Raw genomic sequence first — 24,370 nt, 5'->3', positions numbered from 1 at the left:
CTCAAGGAGGGCGTCAGCAGAAACACCAGCCAAAAGAGCAGACCGTAAGAATGAAAGATAATAGAACAGCTGAAAAGGAAATGTTAAGATGAATCTATTAAACACACCAAATGGATAATGAGAAATTAAGCAAAGGACAGAGTAGTACAAAAAAAGAACAGACAATATTGAACCTTTATAGAAATTCTAGAAATAAAAATATGATTAAAATTTAAAACCTAGTAGCTATATTACATGGCAACTGGGTGGGAAAAAAAGATAGTGAACTGAAAGAAAATTCTGAAAAATGACAGAATGCTGAAGAAATGGTAATGAAAAAGAAAACAGAATATTTTTTTCAGAATTGAGATATGACTCCTCAAATTAAAAGGATACAGAGTTCTGAGAAGTATAAACAAAAACAAATGCAGAACCAGAAGTACTATGTATACTCATGATGTATCAAAGACAAGAAGCCAATCACCACATTTACCAGAAACAAAATAAAACCTAGCTATTACACTGACAACAGATTATCAGCAACAAGAGATGTCAAGAGATAGTAAAATAATATCTTCAAAGAGTTAAAGGAAAATAATTTTTACTACAGAACTTTAGATCAACTTCAGAATATTAGAATCATTAAAGAATAAGGATGAAATGAAAACACTGTCAGACAAAACGGTATACTTTTTAATAAGCCTTTGCTGAAAGAAATATTCAAGTCTCTAATGAGAAGACGGCTCAGTTCTGGAGCCTGAAGTCATTGCCTGGCCATGGTGGGATACCTAGAGCCCACACCTGATAAATGGCAGATAGTGATTGGCAACAAAATACAGCCTTTCTCAGATCCAGAATCCAGACACCTGGAAAATAACTTGGTGAAGAGAAAAACAAGAGAGTAGATCTCCAGGAATCAGGAGGGAAGTGACAGAAAAATTAGAACTTCCAGAGAAGTTGGAGAAATGGACCATAACACAGAGAAAAGAATGAAGCAGTCTCAAGGCTCACCCCCAAGCTCCCAGGGAGGGGAACCTGTCTTTGCAGATGCAAGGTATTATGGTTTGTGTTTAGATGTCCCCCTCCCCTGCAAAGCCTCATGTGGATGAGATGGGACTTTCTTTTTCAGAGGTAGTTGAATCTGGAATGTGTGATGCTGGGGTTAAGGGCATGTGATTACTAAACCACTACATGTGAGTGATTAGTTTGGCATCACCCTAATCCCAGTAGTCTGGATGGAATAAAAGAGGCAGAAAAACTCAGTGAAGGTCCCTTGTTGCCTGTTACCTTGTGCTCGCCATGTTGTTTCTCCTCTGCAATGACTGTTTGCCATTCCTGTCTTGGAACCAGCCAACTATGGATTATAAACTGCAAAAACAGCATGGGGTTTTACCCTGGAAGTGACTTCTTCCACATAGTAGGCAACAGTTAAAGAAGGAATCCAGTGCAGCACCTGGATTGCCAGGCACCATTTTGGGAAGATCAATTATTTAAGGCAGAGTCTCAGAACAACTTCCCTTCAGGGTTCCCAGTGTTACCCTCCCACAGTGGCTGGGAGAGAGACAGACACAGAAGACTGTCACAGGGAGGGTGCAGGCTAGACATAGAGCCCCCTGAGAAGTTTAAGTTCAAGCCAGGAAGGACACTGCTGTCTGTGTTGAGAACCCAGTCCAGACAAGACTTTCAGAAGCAGCTGGGACTGAAAACTACTAGCATTAAGTATAGCAGTCTACATGAACCCTTGCACAGCTGCATACATCTAACACAGATCAGAGATCTGATTGCTTCCCTATCCACCACTGTGAGCAAAGACATGCCTCAGCTTAGAAAGTTGCCACATCCTGGGGTGAACTGACAGAGGGGCATCTGGAACAGGGGGGCACCTCACAAACCCACAGGCCATAAATCTCGGCAGAGAAAACTGTGACTTATTGGATTCCAAAGCTATAGATCCTGGAAAGAAATCACTCATTCAAACATACAGAGAAAAAAATATTTTCTTAGTCATTATTTTCTTTTTAAATTTTTTATCTCTTTTTTCTTCACTGGTTTTGGGGGGTTTGGAGATCTTTGTTTTTCCTTTTTTCCACCCTGTTTCATTTTTTTATTCTTATTTTTTCCCTTTTCTCACTTTTTTCCTTTGTTCTCTTCTAGTAACTGTATCTAATAAATTTCCTTTTACTCCTTAACAGGATGGTTTATCTCACTTTTCTCTCATTCTTCTCACCTTCCATTGCTTAATTTTTCTTTTCATTCTGCCTTTCCTCAACCCTTCTATCATGACTAGTATAACCATCAAGCTTTATTAATCTTTAGTTAATTCTGTGTTATTACTACTGAATTCTTTTCTATTGTTAGTAGAAGTAGTCATGTGTAGTAGATATATACTGTAGGTCAATATTTAGGATGTCTTAGTGTTTATACTAGAATTACAGATCTTTATTCTATGGTTAAAGGTGACACAGTATGACATATAATGTCAACATCAAGATGATATGTCAACATGTAGTTTGTCTTGAATGCTATTATTGTTGCTGATTAGCTGCTATTGCCAGGGTGGCATAGTTGTTGCTATTAACAGATTTTCTCAGTAAGTAGTCAATATCCAGATAACCTTTGTGTTATTAAAAATACTGTGGCCCATTCCCAGAGAACTGGGTACTAGACAATTACACCGCATCCTCCACTCCCAAATTAACAAAGGTGGTCAGATCTTGGGACAGAAGCAATGGCTTAGTTGGCCACACCCAGAATGCTTCCCTGAAATCAGATACTAAAGAGATCTTCATACTAGAAACAAAGTCAATTATAATCAGCCTGAAAACCTCAGCACAAAACAAAACAAACAATGAACGTATGAAAAGACAAGGAAACAAAATGCCTCCAAAAACTCCCAACTCTCCCAAAGCTGATCCTTAGGGAATCAGAGAGGGAGGAAATCAAAAATCACACAACCAAATTATTCCAAAGGATAACAGAAGAGATTTTAAAAAACAGATCAATAGGTGCTTGGCAATCTCAAAGAAGATATAATTAAACAGATAATGGACATAATAAGCAAAAGAATCAGCAAGTTTATAGAAGACACCAATAAAAAGCTAGCTGAGCTAAACAAAATGACACAAAACATGAATGACCAATTTAGTAAAGAACTGTAGTCCATGAAAAGGTACCAAACAGAAATCCGGGAGATTAAAACTTCTATTTAAAGAATGGGTAGCAGAAGTGACCGATGTGAGGACAGTGTTAGGGCTAAAAGATAGGGCTGCTTTCCGAGGCCAATTATTCAGAGATGCCTTAAAAGCAATAAAAGAACATGGAAAATGGATCCTCCACAAGCTGCTGGATAATGCCAAGTAGACTAACCTAAGATTCACTGGAATTAGCAAAAAATCAAAAGACAGAACAAAAGGGACAAAAAAAACCCTGTTTACAGAAATAATAGGAGAAAACTTTCCAAATATAAAGAAAAAATTAAACATCCAGATAAGTAAGGCACATAGAACCCTGCACAGACATGCTCAAAAAAGAACTTTTCCATGACACATCATAGTTAAAAATCACAGAAGTCCAACAAAAGGACCAAGTCTCAAAAGCAGTTAGAGAAAAGCAACAAATCACTCATAGAGGTAAACCCACTAAAATTACAGTAGGCTTCTCAACATAAAACTTACAAGACCAGGAGAGCTTAGGGTGCAGTGTTTCAAGCTATAAAAGAAAACAAGTTCTAACCCAGACTGAAATATCCTGCAAAATAATCTTTCAAAATTGATGGGGAAATAGTATTTTCATGACAAAGAGCACCTTAAGAAATTCATGACCACTAATGCAGCACTATAGAAAATTATAAAGGATATCCTAGAAAGACAATGAAGCCAAAAATGCCAAAAAGTCTTAACAGAAAGAATACACAGGTAGGGTGAACAGTTAAGCAGAAGGGGGTAAAAAAGAAAAGCAGCAATAGGAGAAAAACGCAATAACAGGAATAAGTCAATATTTTTCAGTAATAATTCTCAATGTGAATGGTCTCAACTCCCCAATCAAAAGACACAGATTGGCAGAACAGATCAAGAAACAAAACCTAATGCTATGCTACATACAAGAAACACATTTAATCCAAAAAGAAATTCACATACTAAAAGTCAAGGGATGGAAAACAATAGTCTATGCAACAGTAACCTGAATATAAGCAGGAATAGCTATCCTATTTCCGGGTAAAGTGGACTTCAAGCCAAAAGGATCAGAAAAGGCAAAGAAGGCCACTACGTACTGGTTGTAGGGACGGGAAGGGTTGAATTGATGGAAACAATTCAACAGAAAGAGATAACAATTATAAGTATATATACACCTAACACTGGCACACCCAACTTCATAAAACAAACACTACTGGATATGAAAGATCAGATAAACATCACAACAGCTATAGTGGGGGATCTCAATATCACACTATCACAAATAGATCAACTAGACAAAAATAAAATCAACAAAAACAAATCAGATTTGTACTGAAACTTCAAACAAACAGACTTCATAGATATCTATAACATTCCTCCCAACAGCAACAGAATACACATTCTTCTCAGCAGCACAGGGGACTTTCTCCAAAAGAGATCACATGCTGGCCCATGAAGCATGCTTAAGTAAATACAAAAGAACTGAAATTATCTCATGCATATTATCAGATCACAGTTCAATGAAACTATAAATCAATATCGAAAGAAATTATGCAAACATGTGGAAATTAAACAATACTTGCTTGAACGACCAATGGGTCACAGAAGAAATTAAGGAAGAAATTAGTTTCTAGAATCAAATGATAACCCTAGTGTACAACATACCAGAATTTATGGGACACAATGAAAGCAGTTCTAAGAGGGAAGTTTACAGCTGTGAATGCTCACATCAGAAAAATAAAATAAGCCCAAATAACCCCAAGAAGCACCTCAAGGTCCTAGAAAATCAAGAACAATACAAATCCAAAGATAGTACAAGGAGGGAAATTATAAAAATCAGAGCATAAGTTAGTGAAATTGAAACACATAAAAAAATGCAAAGAGGGCCGGGGATTTAGCTCAGTGGTTTCGCCGCCTGCTGTGCAAGCGCAAGGACCGGAGTTCAATCCCTGGTACCAAAAAAAAAAAAAAGCAAAGAATTAATGAATCAAAGGAAGAGCTGGTTCTTTGAAAGAATAAACAAAACAGAGAAACCCTTAGCCAATCCTACAAAAAAAGGAAAGAAAAGACCTAAATCAATGCAATTAGAAATGAAAAAGTGAAATTACAATGGACACTGCCAAAATCCTGATTTTTAGTAACTACTTTGAGAACCTATACTCAAATAAATTGGACAATTCAAAGGAACTAGAAAGACTCCTAGATATATCTGAATTACAAAAACTGACCATGAAGATAGAAAAACCCTGAATGATCCAATAAGACAACGAATTGAAGCAGAGAAAAAAAAAAAAACTACCAACCAAGAAAACCCCAGGACTTGGTGGATTCACTGCTGAATTCTATAAGAACTTTACAGAAGACCTATACCAATATTCCTTAAACTCTTTTAATGAAACTGAAAGGGAAGGAGTACTATACTATAAAATCATTTCCTAGAAACTGGCATTACCCTGATTCCAAAACCAGAAAAGGACCAAAACAAAAAAGAGAGCTACAGTTCAATCTGTAATGAACACAGATGCAAAAATCCTCAACAAGATACTGGCTAACAGACTGCAACAAATCATCAAAAATATCATACACATATCATAATCAAGTAGGCTTCATCCCAGGGATGCAGGGATGGTTCAACCTATGCAAATCAATAAATGTAATCTATCGCATGAATAGAAGCAAGGACAAAAATCACATGATCAACTCAATACATGCAGAAAAAGCATTCGACAAAAATCCAACATCCATGCATGATAAAAACTCTGAAAAAAGGTATAGAAGATCTGTATCTCAATCTGATAAAAGCCATCTGTGACAAACCAATAGCCATCATATTAAATAGCTTTCAGCTTTTCCCTCTAAAATCAGAAACAAGACAAGGGTGTCCAAAATCACCACTCCTGCTCAACCTAGTTCTCAAAACATTAGCCAGAGCAATCATGCAAGAGAAAAGAAACTAAAGGGGCAGGCTGGATGGGATTATCCACTACCCCACAGTGAAGCTGCAGCTAGCTTGCTGGGATTAATCAATTTGGCTCTGGATTCTGTTTTCCCACACTGCCTAACAGTGACAACAGAGACACACCTTGAATTGGATGGTTTGGGGTTTTTTATCTTTTTTCTTTTTTCTTTCTTTTTCCCCCCCTTTCTAGTTCTTGTTTTGTTTTGTTTATTTTTTTAAGTGTTTGAACAGTTTCTAGTTTTTTGTTGTTGTTCTGTTCTTGTTTTTATTTCTTTTTCCTTTTCTCTTTCCTACTTGTCTTCTTCACCAATTTCCTAGTTTGTCCTCGACCTCTTCTTCTTCTCCTATTTCTGTTTTTTACCCCCTAACCCCTTTATTCTTCTCCCCTAAGGGTAAAAGAGCCATATTAAGGGCTACAATTTGCCATTTTCTAGGCTGTATTTGATGCTGTTGTTATTGTTGATTGTACTACTTTAGCCAAGGTGACATAATTGTGGTAATCAGTTGTTCCTTTGATATACCAAGACTGACATTGCCAAAGGGTCTTAAAAAAATAAAAAACCTAGAAGCCAGTGCCAAAGAACTGGCAGGTGGGCCAGGTAGGCAGAAACTTCTCATCCTCAAATAAACTGAAGAGGTAGGATCCCGCAACAGACTCAAAACCCAAAAGCTAGCTACACCTGGAAGATGCTTCTGAGAAGTAGTTATTTCCTAAGGGTTGTGAATACTGGCAATAAAGATACTCACCATAAGCAATTTACAAGCATCAACTCAGGAATCAAACTTTAAAATGAAAATAGAAAATGAGAAGACACTTAAACAAGATGTAACCCCCACAGACTTTCAGCTTACCAAAGGCAAACCCTGGGGGCCTAGAAGTGGAACAATCTGAAAGCCACCACCTGGACTCTCTGAAGTAGTAACAGTAGAAGTAACAGAGCAGATGAACTAATCTCTAGAAAAAAAATCACAGCAGAAATCATTTCCCAGATAACTACAGAGATAATGACAAGAATGAAATATACAGATTAAAAAAAAGAGGAGCGCAGGAACGTGATGGAAGCCATGAATACCACTATAGGAAAAAATGGAATCCATGAATCACATTCAAACAGATATCCAGGAGATTAAAAACTCCATTGAGGGCTAGGGATTTAGCTCAGTGGCACTGCACCTGCCTAGCAAGTGCAAGATCCTGAGTTTGATCCCCAGTAGGAAGAAAAAGAAAGAAAGAAAACTCCATTGAAAGTATATGCAGCAAAGGGCCGGGGATTTAGCTCAGTGGTTCCGGTACCTGCCTTGCAAGTGCAAGGTCCTGAGTTCAATCTCCGGTACCAAAAAAAAATAATTCCAAATATTGGGCTGGGGATTTAGCTCAGTGGTTCCGCTGCCTGCCTCGCAAGCACAAGGACCCGAGTTTGATCCTCAGTACCAAACCACCCCCCGCAAAAAAGAAAGTATATGCAGCAGAATGAGCCAATGTGAGGACAGAATATTAGATATAGAATACAGAATTGCAGTTAGCTATCAAGAAAAGAGAGATTTCTTAAAAATAGCAAGAGACCATGAGAAATCAATCAGCAGCTGCTACATGATCCAAAGAAGAATAACTTAAGATTGATTATTCAATGAAAAAAGCTGGAGATAGCACAAATGAAATAAAGAACCTATTCTCAGAAGTAATGGCAGAAAACTTCCCAAAAAGGGAAAAAGAATTTGACATACAGATAAGTGAGGCATATAGGACTCCAATTAGCCACAATCAAAAAAAAATCTTCCCCAAGGCATATAACATTCAAGATTCCAGAAATTCAACACAAGGACAAAATATTAAAAGCTGTTAGAGAAAAGAAAGAAATCACCCATAAAGGAAAGCCCATCAGAATCACAGTAGACTTCTCAACACAAATTCTGAAGTCAAGGAGAGCTTGGAGTGAAGTATTTCAAGCCCTAAAAGAAAACAACCTCCAACTCAGACTGATGTACTCTGCAAAACTATCCTTCAAACTGATGAAGAAATATGATACTTCCATAACAAAGAACACCTGAAGAAACTCATGACCACCAAACCAGCACTCCAAAGTGTCCTGAAGGATATTCTAAAATAGACACATCAACTAGACAAAAAATTGCTAAAATAGCAAAGACAATTCTGGGCAACAAAGGCAAAGCAAGGGGTATCACAATCCCTGACTTTAAATTACATTACAAAGCTACAGTGATATAAACAGGATAGTCCCAGCAAAAGAACATACCTGAGGACCAGCGGAACAGACTAGAGGATGCAGAAAAAACTCCAGACATACTCAACTACCTTGTCTTTGACAAAGTAGCCAAACAGCTTCACTGGAAGAAAAATAGCCTCTTTAATAAATGGTGCTGGAAAAACTGGCTTTCCACGCACTGAAGGTTGAAACTAGACCCATATCATTTGCCATGCACTAACCTAAAATCAAAATAGATCAAAGATCTAAATATTAAAACAGAAACACTATATCTGGAAAAGAGAATAGGTAGAACGCTTGAGGACATAGGAGTAGGCAAAGACTTCATGAACAAAACCCAGACCACATGAGAAATACTACAAAGAATCAACTGGGACCTCATCTTATTTAAAAGCTTTTGGACAGCAAGAAAAACCACCAACAGAGTGAAGAGACAACCCACAGAGTGGGAAAATTTTTTTACCAGCTAGTCAGATAAATGACTGGTATCTAGAATCTATAAAGAACTAAAAAAAAAGACCCCCCAAATTTAAAGACCCAATCCAAAAATGGGCATCTGAAACAAAAAGACACTTCTCAGATGAAGAATTAGAAACAGCAAATAAATATATGAAAAAATGTTCAACATCACTGATCATTCAAGAGATGCAAATTAAAACACTGAGATTCCATCTCACTCCAGAAAAAATGGCAGCTATCAAGAAATCAACCAATAACAAATGCTGGAGGGGCTGTGGGGGGAAAAGGAACCCTTCTCCACTGCTAGTGGGAGTGCAGACTGGTGCAACCACTGTAGAAATCAGTGTGCAGATTTCTCAAAAAACTAAAACTAGAGGTTCCATTTGACCCAGCTATATTTCTTCTTGGTATCATCCCTAAAGAATTAAAAGCATCATACCATGGTGATACATGCATACCCATGTTTATAGCAACACAGTTTGTAATAGCTAAATCTTGGAAACAGCCCAAATGCCCATCAACTGACGAGTGGATAAAGAAGATGTGTTTTTTTTATACAATGGAGTACTACTCTGCCATAAAGAAAGGTGAGCTTCAGACATTTATAGCTAAATGGATGGACCCTGGGACCGTACTCTTAAGTGAAATAAATCGGACACACATGTTTAAATACCACATTGTTTCGCTGGTGTGAGAAACTGAAAGTGGAAATAAGCACTGAAATGTATAATGGATGTTGTGAAATGGGAGGAAAGTATTCAAATGGAAAGGGGAACAGGGGAAGAAGAAGGGAGAAAGTAAGGAAGGGACAAAAAAAGTGAAAATAGAAGGAAAAAATGAAAATAAAGCTTTTGTACACAGGGAGGGGAGGGGGCTTGAGGGGGGAAGAATGAGATAAAATAAAATTTATTAAAAGAAAAAGGATTAAGATGCAACATGTATATATATCAATTCCCCACAATGAATGTATTCATTGTATATCACAAATGTATCAATAAAAAATAAATTTTTAAAAAATAAGTATGTTTTAAAGAACTGCATTAAAATAAACTCAAACTTCCCTTTGGTTAAACTGTGACAAAATCTGATTGGATTACAAATAACACAACTGTGTAATTTTGTTTTCAATTAAAAAATAATCACCTCACTCAGGAAATAAAATAGTCTGAATGGTTGCAAGATACAAGATCATTATACAAAATTCCAGTGTATTTCTATATACTAGCAATGAACAATGTCAAAAGAAAACATTTTCATTTATAAAAGCACCAAAAAGAATAAAACACAAATAAATTTAATCAAAGAAGTGCAAAACTTAAACTCTGAAAACTACAAGCCATTGTTGAAAAATCTTAAATGATCTAAATAAACAGGAAAACATCCCATGTTCATGGGCCAGAATACTTTACATCATTAAATGGCAAAATTCCCAAAGTGATGTACAGAGTGAAGGAAATCCTTTTCAGAATTCCAGCTGACTTCTTTGTAGAAATTGATAAGATGATTTTAAAATTAATTCAGACATGCAAGGAACCCAGAATAACCAAAACAATCTCAATAACAAAAAAAGCAAAGTTGAAAGGTTCATGCTTTTTATTTCAAAACTTACTACAAAACCATGTTGATAAAGGCTGTGCACTACTGGCAGAAGGACAGGCATAGATCAGTGGAATGGAATTGATTATACAAAAATAAACATGTACATCTATGGCCAGTGCATCTTGTAAAAGGCACGAGGCCATTTAAGAGCAAAAGGTCTTTTTCAACAAATGGTTCTAGGACAAATGGATAGTGCACGCAAAAAAAAAAAAAGAAATTAGATCTTCACCTCATACTATATATAAAAATTAATTAAATGCATCAAAGAACAAATTGTAAATAATACAACTACAGAACTATTAAAAGAAAACATAGGGAAGCCAGGTCTGGTGGTGCACACCTGTAATTCCAGCACTCTGGGAGGCTGAGGCAGGATAAAAAGCTCAAGCCCAGCCAGGGCAACTTATTAACTTAGTAAGAACCTGTCTCAAAAAAAAAAAAATGTAAGAGTAAAAAAGGGTTGGGGATGTAGCTCAGTGCAAAGGCCCTGGGTTCAACTCCCAGTACCACAGAGAAAGACAGAGGGAGAGGGAGGGGAAGGACAGGAGGGAGAGAGGAGAGAAGAGGACAGAACAGGGGTGGGGAAGGAAGTGGACAACAGATCAGAGGAGCGGGAGGGAGCAGAGGAAAAGAAAACATGGATAAATATGACCAAACAAGCACAAGAAGCACCACCAACAAAAATAGATAAATTGGCTAGGGATTTAGCTTAGTGGTGCTGCCGCCTGCCTCTCAAGCACAAGGTCCTAATTCAATCCCCAGGACCAAAAAAAAAAAAGTAATGATCTTTATCTCAGGAATTTCTCTGGAAAAAAAATCAACTTTATGCCGGGGATTTAGCTCAGTGGTGCTGCTGTCTGCCTCTCAAGCACAAGGTCCTGAGTTCGATCCTCGGTACAAAAAAAAAAAAAGATAAATTGGGCTGCATTGAAATGACTTTTCTGTTTCAAAGAATACTATCAAGAAAGAACAAAGACAATTTACAAAATAAAAAAAATCAATATGATAAAGGACCTGTACCTAAATATATAAAGAACTTTTACAACTCCATAATAAAAAGAAAATAAAATTTAAAATAAGGGATCTCAAAAGACATTTCTCCAAGGAAATATACAGAGACACCTGAGTACATGAAAAGATACCCAACATCTTTAGTCATGAGACCAATACCAAATACCATGAGATACCACTTTACATCCACTAGGCTGGCAGAGTCAAAGGAAGAACGTGCAGACCCTGGAACCCTCATGTACTGTTGGCAGGAATGTAGAACAGTTCAGCAGTGATAGAAAATAATCTGCCAGGTCTCTAAATAACTCAACACGGAGTTATTATCCCACTCAGCAGTTCTAATTCTAAAAATGAAAACATGACCAAACAAGAACTTTCACAGGGAAATTTAGACCAAATAATTCATAGTAGCCAAAAAGTGGAAACAACCCAAATGCCCATCACCTGATAAACAGAAATTCAAGGCACCCAGTGAATGTGGTCTAGCCAAACAGTGGAATATTATTCAGCCATGAAAAGAAATGAAGTACTAACCCATGCTACAATGTGGATGAGCTTTGAACATTATGCTGAATAAAAGAAGCCAGTCACACATTCTATAATTCTTTTTATATGAAATGCCCACAATAAGGCAATCTCTATAGACAAGAAAGGAGATTAGTGGTTGCTTAGCTGTGGGGTGTGGGGCTAGAAGATAGGAATAATAAAGGTTATGAAGTTTCTTTTGGGGTGATAAAATGTTCTAAAAATTGGCTGGGGAATATGTACACACCTGTGAACATACCAAAAACCACTGACCTGTGCAATTTAAATGGATGAAATTATCGTAAGTGAATTACATCTCAGGAAAAAAGCAAAACAGAAAGAAGTCAGAAGAGGAAAATACTCTAGGCATAGAGGAGCAAGGACAAAAGTGACATTGAATTCCTCATCAGAAGTCACACAGGCAAGATGAGAGTGGACAAACATCTAAAGTCCTAAAAGAAAAACCTACCACCTCAAAATTCACTGTCCAGTGAAATTATCCTTCCAAAGAGAAGGAGAAAAAAAGACTTTGTCAGAGAAACAGAAAACGTCTCACAGTGCAGGGCAGCCTCTTGTGATTGTCCTTTCTCACCAGGACCACTTCCTGCCTCAGCCTCCTAACCTGGCCTCACACACAGGCACGGTGTGGGCAGCAGGAGGTCTGTAAGGAGAGCTGAGAACCCCCTGGAGTGGCAGAAGAGCACTTGGTAGGGCTGGACACGCCCAGGTGGGAAAAGAGTGCTTCTACTAGGAGGAGCCCTGCAGTCACCAACGCTGTCCTCACTCTGCCCCTCAGCCCAAGTGCTGGCAAAGGGCAGCAGGAAGCAACCTGCAGAGCTCTGGGGATGCAGGTGGGGACGCTTCCACCTCCCAGCAACACACAGATGGACCAGCAGTACAAGGTGGAGGGGGGAGGCAGGCCTCAGGGAAGGGCTCACCACCCACACCCCACGCACAGGGCCCACCTGGGGAAGGTCCGGCTCCGTAACTCCTTGATGAAGAGCTGGCTACCATTCTGCACAGGCTTCACATCGGGCATCTGCCCTGGACCGTGTTTGTGCCAGGTCCGCTTCTTCTTGACTGCAGGGGAGACAGGAGGTGAGGAGCACAGTCCTAGCCCACCTCTGCGGCCCTCACACCCACCACCCCACAAGGGGACCAACAAGGCAGATGAGAAGGAAGCCAGGGAGCTAAGGAACACAGCAAAACAGGAGACCTCCTGAGGACCTCACCTCACCACTCTAGCACCTCCTCACCTCACCAGACAGACAGACAGACACACACACACACACACACACACACACACACACACACACACAGAGCCACTCTCCCTCCTCTCCTCACACCATCCTTCACTTTCTGGTCCAGAAGATAGGGTCTCCCAGGACACCTCCTCATTCAGGCATCAAGTGAGGCCAGAGGCACCTCCTGGAAGGTCCCCAGCCAAGAGGACCACCACCCTGTAGTCAGATGACACCTCCTGCTGGCTTCCATATCAGGAACTGGTCATCTCCCCACTAGGACCTTCGCTGCCTGACAGCCACCACCACTGGTAACAGACTTCTCCCCGCCTCCCGGTCAGTGCACATCCCCACCATGCCAGTGAAAAATGGGCTGGGTGTCCCCAAGTGGACCCAGGACTGAAGTTCTTGGTCATCCTCTAAGCCTCAGGGTCTCATTTCAACCATAAAGGGAATGATGATCATCATCATCTTAGGGATGGGAAAATAAGTTCAATCAGTTAGGTAACTTCATATTGTGATAGAGCTACAGTTCAGAGGTGCTGCAACTGTAATGCTTTCCTGTCCCTCTTATGTTTTTGTCACATGGTAACATTTGCCAAGCTTCTGTCCAGGAGCCCTGGGGTCCCTGCACCAAATCTGCATTGATCAGGTAAACCTGTGGGACCCACTGGTCACAGGCCAGAATCAGTTGAAGGGCACATGAGGGCAATTTGGGAGAGGGCCCTACAGTTCCAGGCCTGTGGCTGCAGGCAGGCCCCACCCTTGCCAAGGTCATTGCAGGCCACACTCCAGGTCCAGGAGACAGGAGCAAGAAGCTGGGAGGCAGCCTTTGCCCCTCCAGAGGGCTCTCAGTACAGGCCACAAGAGGGGTTTCTTGTCACCAAGGTGCCTGGTGCTGATGCAAAAGCCAACCGGGGTGTCTCAGATAGGTGCTGATCACAGTGCAGGCTCATCATAGATCTAAGAACACACTCTGGCAAGAAGTGCCAGCACTGAGCACCTCTGTGTCTGATGAGGCACACATCCCTCAACAGCAGCACCACAAGTCTGAATCCCAGGATGTACACAGCAGTTCTGTGTGCGTGCGCACGCACACACACACACACGCACACAATGGACTGCATGCTTGTGACCTGCCCCCCAAATTCGTCTCCTGAAATCCTCAGTCCTCAAAGTGATGATACTAAGAGGTGGGCCTTTAGAAGATGACGAGCCATGCAGGTAGAGCTCTCAGGTAAGAGACCCCAGGGGCCTCCCTTGTCCCTCTACACAGTAAGAAGGTGCCACTATGAACCAGCTGTGGGGTCCTTACCAGACACCAAATGTGCCAGCACCTTGATCTTGAGCTTCTCAACCTCCAGAATGATGAGAAATAAATTTTCTTATGTAAGCCACCCAGTCTGTGGTATTTTATTATAGTAGCCCAAATGAACAAATTCACACATGCACACATATGAACATGCAAGCATACACACACATGCACACACATACACACACACAGATGTACATGCACATCATTCCCAGGGGGCCGGCTGTAGGAGATGAGAAGGAGGCTCTTGCACCTGGGCTCCTAGGTGACCAATGGGCCTTTGCCCATACCCCTCCAGGCCAAGGGGCAGGTTCTGGCTGAGGAAGGTACACACACTTCCCACAGGAGGCATGCAGTCACCACTGGGTCAGCGGTGTTTCTGGGGATTCCTGAGGATGGTGAAAAAATCAAACTATGTGCTCATCAATGTGCACAACCTGCTCAGTCCTATACTCTTGTCACCCTACTCAGCCAGACTCACACAAAAGGCTCCAAGCAAGGACCCCTCAGAACACTGCAAGAGGGCTCTGCTCTGGGGTTTCCAGCTCTTTCTTCCCAATGAGTATGGAACCTCTTCTCAAGTGACAGCACAAGCACTTGTGGGGGAACCACCACATCAAGCAGCGTCATCCCCCGCACCCTCCCAAGCACCTGCTAAAAGAGTGAGCACATAGGTCCTATCCAACACACCAGGGAATGCCTCCTGGGGTCTCCTGGCCCCACTCCCAGGCCTCATAGCGCAGCCCAGGGTCCAGGAACACCAGAATAATCCTTCCTATCTTTACTCTGCCTTGCAGCAGTCAGCAGGATTGGCAATTAGGTTGCCCTGATGCTTGCACCAACTGCTACCTGCTCAGAGGTAGGAAGATGATTTAGGACTTCTGGAATGGCCTTAGGCAGACCCTTGGCCTTGAAGTCTCAGGAAGGGCCACCAGCTGTCCTATCTTCACCTATCCACACATCTGGCAGCATTTAACAGGTGCAAATGTGCTGGAGAGCAAGGGACAAATCTGAAACATGCAGCCTCCTCATTGCCATAGTGATGGATGCAAGCCAGGTCCTGAAGGGGCCAAGAGAGTACAGTGACATCTGCAGATCGGGGAGATCCCACCCCACTCAGTACCAGCCTCACCAGGAGTCAGACCAGCTCCCAAGACTCCACTCCGCCCAGCCCTGGCCCACAAAACAGGTGCTGTGGGCTCCCTCCCATTGCCTGCACCCTCCCTCCATCCCACTGTCTCCACAGGACTCAGCCCACCTGTGAATGGTACCTGTGGCTCCCTTGTAGGGGGTGATACTGAGTGGTTGTGGCTAGAGCCAGGCATAGTCCTGCTTATCCTTTCCCAATACTCCCTACCGACCCTCAGCTCAGCCAGCCCAGGACCCAGGATGCAGGGTGTGATCAGCCAAACAGCCAGGGCCATATCCATCCTGCAGCCTTTGTGAGCGCCCATAACTCTAATCCAGGCAGGAGGCCAGAGGCCACACTCACACATATGTGTGGCTTCAGTTCAGTCTCCAGGCCACCTGCCTCCCAAATCCTTGGAGACCAGGCCTGCACTCCGCTGCACCCCAGCTCACCCTCCTTGGGGTTCAAAGCCTACTTGGATGAATCTACACAGGTGAGCTGAACTTGAGCCTTGGGAGTCCCCAGGCCCAGCTTCACCATGAGGGAAAACCAGAGGTGGGAAGGGAGGAAGAGGTCCAGGACATAAAAACAGTAGCAGTCTGGAAAAGGCTAGGCCCTCTCAGGTTCCCTGAGGAGGCGGCAAGTGGGATAAGGGGGGCTGTTGCACGAGGGGTAGGTAGAGCCCCCATAAATGGAGATGATCTGGGCTTACCTGTGGCAGGGCCAGCTGGGCAGGACTAGGTTGAGCTGGGGGCTCTGGACATCCGCTTCACTGCCACTGACTTGGGTCTCCAAATTCACAACCTGACTCAGAGCAATCTGGCCACTGAAGTGCTATATGCACCCTGACCAGGGCTTCAGGGGTCTTTGTATTGCTGCCTTGCATGGCAGGAGCCAATCAGGAGGGGCTCAGTGAGGCCATAAGGGGAGGCAGTCTGGCTGGAGGGGTTCCCTAGGCTTATGCCATCTGGCACTACCAAGATCATTTCAGTCCGAGCACGGCCCAGGCAGGTGATACGGTTGGCAGTGGTACTTACGGGTGGACTTCCCGTGGGTTTTTTCACAGTTTGGACAGTGGTAAATGTCGATGTCTGGCGCCTCCTCCTCCTCCACCCCAACACAGCTGAAACAGGAGGAGACAGACCATTACTCACAGGTTCAATCTCAGATGCATTCCATGCCCCAAGCCCAAGGGAGGGTCCTTGCTCACCGTCTGGGGACAGAGGACAGATGGAGTAGGGCTGTGCAGGGACAGTGGTCCTTCCAAGAGAGCATGAGGGAAGGGAAGGGAGGGGAGAGACTGCACAGCTGCCCTCCTGGATATGACTCCACATCCCAGCCCCACACACAGTGGTGGAAATGCCATTACCAGGTCCCACAGAATGGCCCACAAATCCAGCAGGCCTGCCTTAGTGAGGGCCATCTCCATCCTGTCACTCCAGGGCCCAGAGAAAACAAGGGGGATATCAGAGTTGGGCTACCCTCACTGTTTCCCCTAGAGCATCCCGAGGATCAGCCTGCAACACCCTGTGTGAGCCACACCATGGTCATCTTCCCAGCTTGGCTTCAGATGGCTCAGGGCGAAGCCCAGGTACATCAGACCATTCCCTTTTCCCTCCTTCCTGCCTAGAGTTCCTCCAGGCCCCTGCAAACCCACTCAGATACCCCTGGAGAGAAGCAGAAGCTGGCCTGGTCACAGGCCAACAGCCACTTAGAGAATATGATGATAGTGCATACGAAAACATGACCTAAAACATCAACAGGCTTCCAGAGAACCAAACCCAGTTAGATGGAAATGTGTAGCTCTATTCTGATGCCTTCTACTGTTTTGGTTAAAAGTGACAGAAGCACAGCCTGTGCAATAAATGAAAACCCAGCTGGTCAAGGGCAGGGCACAGGGACAGGCGGCACCCACAAGAATAAAGCAGCCAAGGGATTGGAAAACATTTCAACACTTCTTTCTAGTGAGCAAAGGAATGTAAATAAAACTGTCCAGGAAATTTTTAAATTGACATTTTTCCCCAGGGCAGCCCAGGAGAACAAGCTACCTGGAAGCCACCAGATGTACACTGAGCAGATGGCTCTTATTTAGGGCAAGTACTACAAAGCCCTGAAAAATCAAAGTCCTTGCTGGGCACAGTGGTGCACACCTATGATCCCAGTGCTCTGGGAGGCGGAGCCAGGAGGATCACAAGTTCAAGTACTGCCCAGGCAACTCACCAGTGCAGATGTTGAGCACAGACTTGTAATTCCTTAGCTTGTAACTCCTTTCCCGCACTTGCCAAGGACATGGGCCTCATTCCCCAGCCCAGGTCTCAGGGCACTCAGTCACCTAGGCAATGCCAGGAGGGGGCTATTAGGACTTCCTTGGACTAGAGACATAGGGCATGCGTCTTCTGGGGAGGGAAGCTCAAGGCAACTAGAGTCACCTCCTCTTGCACCTGTGGTCATCCATGTCTGAACCACTGGAAAGGGCACTTTCCTGACTTCTGTCCTCCCTCGAGCTTTATTTGATAACAAAGAAGCCATCCCTGAGCTTGTTTTCTCATCTAAAGGAAGGTCTCTCAAATATAACCATTGAAGGAAGATAAAATATACATAAATGCATCTAGAAACATCAGACAGAATCATCCAATCTAAAAGTTGGTTCTGAGGCCGGGGATTTAGCTCAGTGGTTCTGCTGCCTGCCTCACAAGCTCAAGGACCCAAGTTCAATCCCAGGTACCAAAAATAAAAAAGTTGGTTCTTTGACAAGCCTTTAGCCAGAGTGACCAAGAAAAAAAGAAAAAAGACTCAAATTACTACAACCAGAAGTGAAAGTAAAGACATTACTATTAACCCTAGGAAAATAAAAAAAGGATTATAGGAGATTACTATGAACAATTATAGACCAACAAGTTAGACAACCTAGACAAAATGGACAAATCCCTAGGAATACAAAAGAAAGGATTTTCTATCAAGAAAATCCTAAAAAAAATAGAAAATCTAAATAAATCAATAACTACTGTTAAAGAGATAAAATCAGCCATCAAAAAACTCCCTAAAAGAAAACTCCATGACCACCACTAGTAAAGTCCATCAAGCATTTAAAGACTAATACTACAGGCCAGGGATTTAGCTCAGTGGTTTCACCGCCTGCTGCTCAACCAAGCGCAAGGACCCGAGTTCGATCCCCGGTACCAAAAAAAAAAAGACTAATACTAACATTAGAAGTCTTCTCTGGCAAGAAGAGGGAACATTTTCCAACTCATTTTATGAGCTCAGCATTATTTTTATTCCAAAGCTAGATAAAGACACAAGAAAACTACAGACCAAAATCTCATGAATGCTGCTGCAAAATCCACAACAAAATATTAGCAAACAAAATCTAGCAGTACATTGAAGGAACTACACCCCAGATCAAGTGTTTATCAAAGGAATTCAGGTTGGCTCCACACTAGATAACTAATGCTTCAACCCCTGGGGGTCACATCTGTCTGCAAAAAAGGACATGCCCTGGGCCTGCTCCGAGACCAGGATGCGGAGGCTGGGCTTCCCTTTCCTCTCATGAGGGAAAAGATGGGAGAAGTGTGGCTCACCTGTCCCTTCCTCCCGGGCTGGGATAGCCCAGGCTCACACTGTTCTTGGCTCTCTGTCCTCCCCAAGTCTCTTCCTTCTGAAGAGGTGCCACACCACATTAATACAAAGAAGTAAACCCTAAGCGAGCATCTCAATTGATACAGAAAAAACATCTAATAAAATCCAATAGCCACTTATGATTAAAAAAAAATCCACAAACTAGGAATAGGAGGAAACTTCTTCAGCACGGTAAATATCTCACATGAAAAACCAACAGTTAACATTATATACAGTGGTGAAGGGTGACAACTTTCTCAGGAATAAGACAACATGTCACTCTATTCGACATCAAAGTCCTAATCAGAGTTAAAAAATGAAATAAAAGGCATAGAAATTGGAAAACCAAAAGTAAAATGATTTTGCCACTGCCTGCCTCACAAGTACAAGGTTCTGAGTTTGATCCTCAGTACCAAAAACAAAAAACATAAAATGATTTTTTATTTGCATATGACATAATCTTATATCCTAAAGAATCCACTATACACAAAAACCTGCTAAAGCTAACAAATTTAAAAGTTGTAAGATGTGTGACTAAGACACAAAAAAACCCAGTTTTATTTCTGGCAATATGTAAAATCAAGAATACAATTACAAGAACATCAAAAAAATACCAAGGAATAATCATTACCTAAGATATACAAGACTTATATACCACTGAAAGAAATTTTAGAAAGCAGAAATAAATGAAAATGGATCCAATGTTCACAGACTGGAAGATTCAGTAGTGTTAAGATAGCAATACTACAGATTTGTTGTAATTCCTATCAAAATCTGAACACCTTTGTTCACAAACCCAAGTAGCCAAAACAATCTTCAAAAAGAAAAAGTTAAGAGGACATTTCTCAATTTAAAAGCTGACAACAAAGCCATAGTAATCAAAACTGTTTGGCACTTCCATGGAGCTAGGTATATAGATGAACAGAATAGAAATGAGAACCCAGAAAGAAATCCATACATCAATAGCCAATTCATTTTTGACAAAGGTTGTAAGAACATCCAATTGGGGGAAAGAATCATCTCTTCAACAAATGACAGCCACATGCAATAAAATAAAACTGGAAGCCTACCTTATACCATATACAAAAAATAACTGAATATAAGAATTACAACTGTAAAACCTTTAGAATAAAAATGGAGTAAATCCTCACGACTTTGGATTTGGCAGTGGATTTCTAGATGTGACAACAAAAGCATGAGCAACATAAGAAAAAATAGGTAAACTGGATTTCATCAAAATTAAAAACTTTTGTGCATCAAAGAACATTGTCAACAGAATAAAAAGGTAACTGACAAGATGAGAGAAAATATTTTCAACCATGTATCTGACAGGAGTTTAGCATCCAGAACATATAAAGAACTCTTACAGCTCAGCAATGAAAAGACACAATCCAATTTTTAAAAGGGTAAGTGACTCAAACAAACATTTCTCCAAAAAAGATATATATACAACCAACAATGACATTCAATGTTCTTAGTTATTAGTTATCAAAACCACAACAAGATATCACTTCACACTCACTAGGGATGATTATCATTGTTTAAAGGAAAATAAGTATTTGCAAGGATGGGGAAAATTGTAGCCTATTTACAAGTCCATCAATGGAGAACATGTAAAGTGGTACAGTCACCATCATCTACAACATCATTACATCTTCATCATCACTAACCTTAGCCGAGCACTCACTCCGAGACAGGCAGCATGCCAAGAACTCTGAATGCAGTTTTTACAACAACCCACCCATGCTGAGGATTACTGTGATTAGTCCTATTTATAAAAGTAGGGAAACCAAGGCACAAATCCTCTCCTGGTTCTTCTTCCCTTGCCCTAGGGCATTTACAGACGCAGATGAAACAGACAAACAGCTAGTTACCACTTGGGTCCAATACGGCAGACAAACTCTCCCCGTACACCAGAGGCTTGTGTCCTAGACAGGTGGCTCTGCACAGTCCTGAAGTCTGGGCAACAGACCTTGATGCACAGAAAAAAACCTTGGCAACATTTTGAAAACACAAAGCTGCCTCTATCTCGGAACAGAATCTGAAGTACAGTCAGGTTGTTTAAAGAATCCAGCATAAGAAACAAAGCCATTTAAAGCAGAATGTAAAGGGATGTTTGGCTGCTCTCAGGGTTTAAAATGACTTTTTAAAGAAACAAACAGAAATTGGAAAGAAAACTCAGAAAAAACACTGATGGATTAAAATTATGGTCCAAATCATCCAAACAGAGTTTAAAGTGCACTGCCAAGTGTCACATTCTTCCTCCATGGACTTTACACTAAGGGGATCTACCCAGTAAAGAAAAAAAAGGGCCAAAGCCATCATCAGAACAGGGGTCCACAGCTACCGCACGTGAGGCGGTCCTTGACACGGGCAGCAAGGGACAGAACGGACAGGTGGGCCGGATAGCCAGAGGTGGTAATCCAGGGTGAGCTGACCACGGCACTGCTCGCATCTCAGTCTCTCTGCAGAAACCTGAGCCTCAGCCACACCCTAAGTCACAGAAGTGGGACCAGATGACATGGAGGCCCAGGGCAGCCCTGTTTCATTATAACGACTCTGCACGGTGGTAAGTCACCCTAGCAGGAGAGCCCACTGCACCCTGCCAGTCCTAGAGCTGGGATTGCTTTGGTCTGTGGAAAGCCCCCAGATGCCCGAGCAAGCAACATTTTTTCAACAGCCCAGGGCCCAGCTGCATCATGGAAGAGATAAAGGGGTTTTCCAACTGGGGTTCCAAGGGTGAAAAGGGAACCACCCGGTCCAAAAGCCGAGACAGAGTTTAGGCCCCAGGCCAATCCACAAGGCCGGGAAATAACACACTGTTACAATTCACCTCCCCATCAAAGAATTGGGCTCCACAGCTCCAGTTATGAGAAGGATGTCCTGGCAGCAGCTACCACAGCTGCTCCTGGCTTGCCCCACAGCTCCCTGAAACTTTATCATGACTCCAGAAAGCACACAGCATGAGCCCACTTCACAGACAAGAAGTTGAAGCTCGAGGCTCAAAGGCCACAGCCATGTGACAGCCAGCATCATCCCCAACAGAGCCAGTGGTGTGAGTGTTCCCTGCCCCCCGGCACAAAGGCCGGGGACATGCAAGCCACAGGGCCCGATCCCCACATTCTCCACATCCTTCAGGTAAGCACCAGCTGCAGAAGGTGCTGCCCAGGAGGTCAGACAGGCCAACTCCACAGCTGCCTTTCTCCACATCACCCACACCCCTGTTCGTGCCGAACTGAAAAGCACAGGTGAAGGGAGCAGCCTTACCTCAGCCAGGATGGCTACCTCAGTTAGTCAGCCATTCATTTGCTGCCTTGAGCAGTCAGCCCCAGAGAGAAGAGGCTGTAGCAGGTAGGTCCCTCTGCTTCTACTTCTAACAGACTCAGAGAACTGAGGGCCTTGGTCCCACCTCACCCTGAGAGAGTCACACGTGGCCTGGCCCAGACGCAGGCATGGTACCCACGGGGCTGGCCCAGAGGTGCCACAGAGGCTGCCTGCTCCTCCACCATCTTGAAGGAAGCAGAGACCCAGGGGACCCAGTGGGCCTATTGCAGGCCCTGCCCTGAGTCTCTGTTCCAACTCCTAGTTCCTGGGCCACTACTCCTGACAGGAGCCACCTGAGGGTGAAAACCAAGGTTCCCAAACTAGGCATGGGAACTGAGGGCCAGCAAGTAATGCCCAGGGCCACCTGAGGACCCAGGGACCCGCTGTGTGAGTCCAGTCACACCGTGGTCACCAGCATCCTCACAGCCAAGCTGTTTGCTGACACTAATCTTATTTTATTGTCCCAAAGTTAAAGCTTTCCAAATGCACCTAAGAAATTACAGTGGAACCTCAAGTTCCAACCATCCTCACATACGAACAACTTGAGTTACAATCAGAATTTGTTTTAACTTACAACCAAAGTCTTGAGTTACGACCCAAATGCTGGCCACTTGTGTGTTGGAAACAAAGACTCGTGATGCCAGAAAAGCATATGTAAGTGTACCTGTCAGTCTGAGCCCAGATGTACATGTTTGTGGACATGATTTCAGTCAGTGCTTTATATAATAGCTACAACTACTGGTATCAAAATGGTGCCAAAAAGCTAGAAAGAAGCTATGGAAGGAAGGGAAGGTAAAGAAAGCAACCACAACTGAAAAGAAGGAAACTGTGGAGAAATATGAGTGACATTCCTGTGGCTGATCTCGCTAATATGTACAGGATGTCAAAATCCACCATCTTGACAATCTTACAGAGAAAATATTTGTATAAGGAAGCTAGTGTTGCTAAAGGTGTTATTCGTGTTAGAAGAGGTAGAAAGGCTATTATTAGTGTGGATGAACAAAAGGCAGATGGCAGGTTATAGCCTGAGTCTAATTTGTAAAAAAGCTAGGGCTACAAATGCAGACCTTGTAAAGAATAATCCATCAACAAGTGATAATGGTAAAACATTTCATGCCAGTAAGAGGTGGTTTCACAGTTTTAAAGCAAGAACTGGGGTTCATAGCGTAACTAGGCATGGTGAAGTAGCCAGTGCTGATCAAAGGGCTGCTGAAATTTACATATACCATTTTGAAATGATGACAAAGAGAAATGGCTTTTGCTCTCATCAAGTTTTCAACTGTAATGAAACTGGAGTTTTCTGGAAGAAAATGCCCAAGAGAACATAAATTACCCAAGAAGAGAAGAAAATTCCAGGCCAGAAGCCTATGAAGGATAGGCTAACCTGATTGCTATGTCCCAATGTGAATGGTGACCTCAAGATAAAGCCTCTCTTGGTTTATCATCCTGAGACCCCTAGAGTGTTCAGAAAACATAAAGTCATGAAGAGTAGGCCCGGGATCATGTGGAGATCTAACACAAAAGCTTGGGTAACAAGAGTACTTTCTCTTAAGCAGAAGAGGGAGGCTTTCTGTCCGGCTGTTAAGAAATAACTAGAGGACAGGGCCAGGAATGTAACTCAGTGTTGCTGCACCTGCTTGGCAAGCACAAGGTCCTGAGTTCGATCTCTGGTACCAAAAATAAAAATAAAAAGAAATACCGAGAGGACAAAGGTTGAGAGAGCCACTCAAGGCTCTCCTCATCATGCACAATGCTCCTGTTCACCCACAAGATTTGGAAAGATTGGCTGAAGAATTGCTAGGGCTCTCAGTGGAGTTCC

At 42.5% G+C, this 24,370-nt stretch overlaps 1 protein-coding gene across 2 annotated transcripts in view; it reads right to left on the bottom strand.

The window, feature by feature from the left end:
- Phf2 (PHD finger protein 2) overlaps positions 1–24,370 on the bottom strand; it is a 99,341-nt gene that overhangs the window by 30,597 nt on the left and 44,374 nt on the right. For both annotated transcript variants that reach the window (XM_087205945.1, XM_087205946.1), the window contains exons 2-3: positions 16,650–16,735; positions 12,896–13,010 (exon numbers count right to left, since the gene is read on the bottom strand). In XM_087205945.1, the coding sequence (XP_087062071.1) occupies positions 12,896–13,010; positions 16,650–16,735 (201 nt within the window). The remainder of the gene's footprint in view (positions 1–12,895; positions 13,011–16,649; positions 16,736–24,370) is intronic.

The sequence above is a fragment of the Heterocephalus glaber genome, unplaced genomic scaffold (genome assembly GCF_053883595.1).
Source record: "Heterocephalus glaber isolate CG9 unplaced genomic scaffold, H.glaber_assembly_v1.0 deba00000621, whole genome shotgun sequence".
Taxonomy (NCBI): domain Eukaryota; kingdom Metazoa; phylum Chordata; class Mammalia; order Rodentia; family Bathyergidae; genus Heterocephalus; species Heterocephalus glaber.
This window is presented reverse-complemented; position numbering and strand designations above follow the sequence as displayed.